This window comes from Saccostrea cucullata, unplaced genomic scaffold (genome assembly GCF_032062105.1).
Source record: "Saccostrea cucullata isolate Sc308-1 unplaced genomic scaffold, CSIRO_AGI_Scuc_v1 ctg1, whole genome shotgun sequence".
Taxonomy (NCBI): domain Eukaryota; kingdom Metazoa; phylum Mollusca; class Bivalvia; order Ostreida; family Ostreidae; genus Saccostrea; species Saccostrea cuccullata.
In genome coordinates this window covers 1,429,818-1,436,818 of record NW_026920581.1, presented here as the reverse complement: position 1 = coordinate 1,436,818, position 7,001 = coordinate 1,429,818, and the positions used below count along the sequence as shown (strand labels likewise).

The 7,001-nt window shown below is 30.9% G+C and overlaps 1 protein-coding gene across 1 annotated transcript; it reads right to left on the bottom strand.

The window, feature by feature from the left end:
* Positions 1-3,263: 3,263 nt before the first annotated feature.
* On the bottom strand, positions 3,264-4,761 carry LOC134251874 (proton-coupled folate transporter-like). Its single transcript, XM_062734300.1, has one exon. It carries the CDS (start codon positions 4,755-4,757, stop codon positions 3,264-3,266), a length of 1,494 nt encoding a protein of 497 aa, XP_062590284.1. The 5' UTR covers positions 4,758-4,761.
* Between the last annotated feature and the right edge of the window lie 2,240 nt (positions 4,762-7,001).

Genomic DNA, 7,001 nt, shown 5'->3' with positions numbered 1-7,001 from the left:
TGCTTTCGATATCAATGTATGCCTCTAGTATGGCAAACCCTTCTACAATTTATTCGTAATATAAAAACTTTCAATTTCTTTCTAAAAGAGGGATCTCTTTTTAGCATAGAGAGATATCTCTTAAGCTTATACAGATATCTATTTGACCAAGAGAGATATCTTTATAATTTACAGAGATACCTCTTTAAACAAGAGAAATGTTTTGTTTTTTTACGTAGAGAGATATTTCTTTAGAGATTTATCTTAAAGTTAGTGAGATATCTCTTTAACAAGGTTGTATCTTTTAAAATTAATTATTTTCTTTTTTTATAAATATTTTGGATGTCAAGTCTGGAGTTAAATAAGGTAAATACCTTTTCAACATTTCAAATGTGAATGAACGATAAGTCAGTCTTTGGCGTCATTTACTCTTGAATCTGACTGTTGATACATAAGAATAGTGCAAAATGAATACTTATAGAAATAACATTTGAACAAAGTCCAATTAACAATACGTTTTATAGCAAATTGGCAGTAAAGAATACTAGTAGCAAATCCTCTCACATACTTCTAATAAACAAACGCTGACTTTTAAACGTGGTTGTTAAAATCCTTGTTGTATCAACTTATCTGCCAGTAGCCTACCTTAAAATTTATCTTCCTAAATGATCTCTTGAGGCAAAATGACCATTCATTACTAAAACTGCATCATTGTTTTAAATATCTTTAATGTACATGTAGCTCCATTTGAAAAACAGAGTTCTATAGTAAGCAAAGGACCATCCGCACTTTGTTTTTGCTTTTCTTTCATTTATACAAAGGTAATCAGTATAAATGTATCAGAACTTATGGGAGCTCCTGACAGTAGATATAAAAGTACTATACAAAGACAGGAAATTTAGCCTTATGAGTTCAAACAAACGCATTTATTTTTTCTTTCTTTTTTATGAAATACATGTGTAATTGAAAAACATCTAACACAAAGCAAAACAAAATCGAACTTTTGAGATCATTTTAAATGTAAAGATAATAAAAATGGTGAGACAAACCAGCATAACACAAATATATATAAGAAGAAATCTGTAATATCCGTACTTTTGTATACCAGTAAATTTAACTAAGTATTGATATAAAATATTTTAATCTGACATCTTTCCTAGCAGCCAGTTCAATATACACAGTGAAAAACTTTCTCATGGTCATGAAAAGCAAACTATATTTCAATTTGAAATTTTCATTAAAAACTTCTTTTTTTTTAAATGATAATGAAAACTTTATTTTAAAAAAATCAACCACATGTATAACATGTGAACATTGTTAACCAAAAAATACTTGATGTGCTAACATATACTAGACACTGCTAGAAAAAAAAAATAGCCTCTTACAAATACAATGTAGTCTTCAATATTGGAGTGTTTTGCTATATATTAAAATATAATCTTTATCTCATAATTATATTAGGATTCCTACAGCATAAGTTCACTATATGTATAAAATACAGTGAAAATAACACATTGTTATAACCAACCATCTGGGGCAAATTGAAAATGAGTCGTTATATACTGAATTTTCGATCTTTTCTCTCAAAGGAAAAATATGGCTTTCCGCAGTAAATGTAAATTCACAATAGACTTTTTTATTTGCGTGTTCTACTGTACAAATGCTTTTCGTGCAATCACTAATCATGTAATCTTATTACCACCACTAGAATTATCATCAATCTAATTGCAATTCTACAGTATTAGTATTAACAACACAGTTGTAAGAATTTCCTAATCTTTTAATTGAATTTTTTTTTACAAAGAAATTCTAATCATTTAGTGATTAATAAGTTATTAATTATTTCTAGATTCATTATTGTAAAAAATAAAATAAAAACATCAATTGTATAAACACCATATTTTTCAAAAAACGTTTTTGAGAATCGATAACAAATAGTTTTACACAATATTTCAAGTTCGATTTCCTCAAAATCTTTGTTCTCCAGTTCGAATCCAAACTTTAAAATTACTCTCATTCATGGTAACCTATTTTTATTTTAGATTATGTTTGTGAATTTTTATCCCGTCAAACTAAATTCAAATTGTAGAACTACATCTTTTTATAATTGAGTAGTAAAAAAGTTTTTTCAATTGAGTAATTTAAAAGAAATTTTACCTCGGAAGTGGGTAGTCTTCCCAATTATTTTTATTCTGAGCATAAATATTTTATCAAAAATTCAAATTATTTTGTTAAGAAGAAGCCGTAATTCTAAGAGAATCGGCAATTTATCCTAAACATAATTGCCGTTTGTCAACGTTTGATCTTTTCAATAATAAATGTAGGGATTTATATTCGAAGTGGGGGTAATATTTTTTAGTTTAATTTAAAATCTTTGAAATTCTTCTTAATTGCTTTGCCTATTAAACAAAATATAAATTCTTCAATGTTTTAATTGATTGATCGATTAACTTTTTTTTAACAATTCGGTGTTTCACTATACAGCAACGTGCCTTTGTCTATAAAACTTTCAATTGCCCTTTCACGTTAATTGTATACATACGAGATGTGAAGTATCAATTAAAAAGAAACATACAGATTCAACCTTTTTATGTTTAAAAATTTTGTTGACTACAGTCACGCATATTCATATGAATACCGTCATGTAGTAGGCGACCATTTCGCAATGTTTCTTTTTTTTCTTTTCAAGAAAAAATGTTAAACTTTTTCAATTCGCAATGTTTCTTTTTTTCTTTTCAAGAAAAAATGTTAAGCTTTTTCAATTCCAAGCTTGTATCAAACTGGATATAGAAAAATGAGATATGTATATATTTTTTTTCATTTGATGTTTAGCTCTACAGTCCATTACCAATGAACAAAGTTTGTGTAAGTCAAGTACCAGTATTTTTGCAATCGAGATGGGATATTCGATTCTAAGCACTGTCTTTATCAACATATTCCTTTAGCTGATAAAATGTCGAAAACAAGGCTTCACAGGAGCTGGAGTCAATTAATTGCAGTCTTAATTTATTTACTTTAGAGACACACGGACAACAGACAACCATTTTGAATTAATCTCCTGTAAGTCTCAGGCTCAGTTGAGCTAAATTAGAAAAAAATACACGTATATTCTAAATTTGCAGAACTTGCAATCGGATTTAGCACTGTGAACGTATGGCAAGATGGCGTAAATATTTTGTTGAAAAGATATCTACTTTACACATCTCTATAAAAAGTGATAATTTAAAAAAATGTAATATTCTTATCTCTAACACATATCTAGACAATAGTAAGAACACGATTTTTCAGCCCCGATTCTTACACGGGGTATTCTCAGCCGCCGTATAGTTGATGCGATTCAACTCTAAATTTGATTGTTCCTGGGGTAAATCAGGAGTGTCATCAGTCGATTTTCTTGAATTGATATGCACTATAAACATTATGATTATCATAAAAATGTATAAAACGGCTGCTAATATAAAAGGCAACCCAGGAAAAATATCTAGACTGTGACCATATAGATAAGTAAAAAATACAGCACAGAATTTAGCAACTGTCTCCCCGCTTCCAAGTAAGGAAAACATTTTCCCAACCTCATCTTCGTGGACCATTTTGCTCAAAAGAGAGCGAACTGGCGAGTTAATGACGCCCCCGATACTTCCAATGACCATCGATAACCATACCATCCAAGTCTTTTTGCTCCAAGTCATAATCACAAATCGTACACATGCGCAAGATAATCCAATCATACTAATTGTTGCATCGTTCAGTTTTGCAACACTAGAGAAAACTGGAAGCAGTACCAACAAAATTATGCCCATTGCAGCATTTTCAGCTGCTGAAAGATAACCGAACCACGAGGTTGGCCAGCTAAGTGGAGACTTTTCCGTATAAAGCAGAGTGACGTCAGTTAAGCCTGTTCTACATGTTTGATGAAGTATAACGATGAGAAAAAGACTAAATATACAAGTTCGTATATTTCTGCTTCTGTTCTTTGTGAGAACTTTGAATGAATCTTGTACATTGCTGCCTTGAAAGAAAGACTTGCATGGAGATAAATTTTCGTCGTCATCAGCTTTAATTGTTTCTCGGAGGCAAAGCAAAGTCATGGTGACAACAACAGCACTTATTGCAGATACGATGCAATATGACGTCAGAACAGATGTCAAATCGATCAACAACCCTCCTAGCAAAGACCCAACAAACATCCCTAAGAACTGCATAGCTGCCAAGATTCCCAGCTTTTTAGTTCGTTTTTCAACTGTTGTAACATCGACAATATAACTGTTTACTGCCATATTGATCATGGCGGTCTTACCAAAACAGCCGTGAACAAAAGATCCACAAAGGAAAAGATTTGTTGCTCCTTTATAGGCCATATTTGCAGCCATGTAAAATAACACAGCAAAGGTTGTTCCAAAACACGGCAAAGCCATGGGAAGTTTTCGACCATATTTATCACTCCAGGCGCCACAAAACATTCCTAACACCAATGCTGGCGTGTTTGTCAGAAGTTTGTGTAGGATGAGGTATGTCGTGGATTCTCTTTGAACATGACTTTGTATTGCTGCATGCATCTCCATATGTCGACATTGTTGTGTTTGCTCTGGATACATGGTAAAACAAACCATCTGGGGTACATTTGGTCTGAGGATGGCGTCCAGCAATGAATCAGCTACACTGTACAGCAGAAACACTAGATCCACCTCACAGTCGTAAAAACAACCAAGCGAGGCTACTGAGAATACTTGTGAGATGTATTTAGATACAGTCTGTCGACTGATCTGTAGGTCTGGCATGGCGGGGCTCCTTTATATCTTTCTAGTTTTTATATACTAGTTGTTATATATCTGTATGATCCATGACAAACGTCAGAACCTGAAAAAGAATTAAAACAGCATTAATTGTAGATTCAAATCAAAATAGGATCAAACATGTGTCTCCTTATAATATCCCTGGTCATCATAAATGACTAATGACCTTGAATCGCATCCTTAATATTCCATTAGACGATCAATGTGTATGAAATTTGAGGGAGATGCTTGCTAAAAAAAGATGAAAATGAACGTTTATCTATCTAATTCAGCAGGTGATTTTTAAGAAAATTCAAACTTAATTGAAAGATACATTTACATTAATTCCATAAATGTACTTAATCAACCAATTTTAGTTTTGTTGTTCTACAAAATGTCTAAGTTTAGTCAAGGGAGATGATTTAAAGCAGCTAGAATATATTTTTGAAAGTACTGTATAGGCAATTATTTGAATAACTGGAGCATAAGCATTGAAATTTTATACAAGAATTTACATGCATATCTTACAGGGTATCGCCTTCGTTCTAAGAATCTAGCTTTGTTAAGGTAGGATTCTTCTCATATTTCTAATATTTAAAAATTAATGAAATTTTCACAGAATCAAGAAGACAATATTAGTAAGTGATAGTATTAGTGAAATTAAATTTGACCGTTTTATATTAGAGGCAAGGTCAGGTCAAGGTCATTATCTTTTTCCTTGACATTAAGAATTAAAAAAATACTGTTTCCAATCATGTGATACCTAATTCTATTTCAAAAGTTTCAAATTTGTTCTTTTTGCATAAAAACATAGTAATATATCGGGTCTATAGCATGATATTACCAAATTTACATAAATAATTTAACTTACCTGGATATTGGCTAATTCGAATTTTCTCTGTTTTTCTTAATTTTTTAGGATATATTAGTTATTTTCATATGCTTCCTATATTTAACTTTTTTTTATTTTCACATATAATAGAGTAGTCTTATAAATGTACAAAATGATACAAAAACTAAAAGTTTTGATCGTTTACTAAGAGAGAAAAAATACTTTTTATGGATTTTTGGCTCAAATCTGCACTTTGATAGGAAGCGTTTAAAAGCTAACAAAGTTCTAGTTTGTTTGGAAAATCATATTTATTTGATATATTTTGAAAGTTTAGTCCCTCATTATTAATTTAAATTACATTTGAAAATTCCTCCAAGTCTTCGATTGTGTAAAAATTATAACTAAATTCATTGTTCCATTATAATTTTGAGAGGCAGAAAAGAAGATATTTTCATACGCCACCATTCCGCCAAAAATATAGTCCCTGCTAGTTTTCAAACGCAGTTTACCATTTCTATTTAAAGTTGTACAGTTGTGATTAGGAAAGAAAAATATGGTCTTTGAAATTCCTTACACCTCAATATATAAGACACATAGGTAAATATACTTTGAATGTTTCATCTAGTCAGAAACCAGAGAAGAATCCTACCTTAAGATGAATCTGCAGTTAATTAATGTGCTCGCACATTCAGATTACCACTAGTAGCATTGGTGTTCTTAACAGTTTCTGTATGTATGCATGTTTATATGAAAAAATGCTTCTGTGGCCCCATCCTAGCACTGGCGGGGATGATTTGAACAGGTTTTTTAACGACTTTTTCGGCTAAAAACAGCATATTTTTGCAGTTTCTGAATTAACCTCTCTTTATAAGGACTAATCACTTCATTCGAAGAATTTAAATCTTTTTAAATGTAGGTGCTTTGGAATATCGTATGTTTCTAATACTAAACGTTATAAATCCTCTCACCAATAACAGAAACAATAAAAGTATTTTCCCAATGTGAGGTCACAGGAATGAATTTCAAATAACAAAGAAACAAATGTTTTTTACTAATTGCCACAAATTCGTCAAGGAAGTTATACTTTTTCTTTGCAGTTCACCTCATTTTACATCGCTTATATAAAAAATATTGTTCCCTTGGCATTAATTTAGCTTAAATCTTTCCAGTTCAAACAAATTCCAGCGGGAATGTTACATGGGTTCTTAGATACATTCCTAATGTTTCTACAAGTATAAAGCATTATCTCTTGGAGTATTTGTGAAACATTCATTGTTATTTGGGTTAATAAAAAAAAAAGATCATTAAAACGTATAAAATCAAGCGTCGATCTTTCGCCAATCTTTTAATAATAAAATTATTGGAAAATAGTTATAAAAGAGAAATTTTTAAACACATGAACTTGGTTGGTGCGGTAG

What these genes read in the sequence shown, in the direction of transcription:
- LOC134251874 (XM_062734300.1), bottom strand. Translation starts at nt 4,757, where the DNA reads ATGCCAGACCTACAGATCAGTCGACAGACTGTATCTAAATACATCTCA.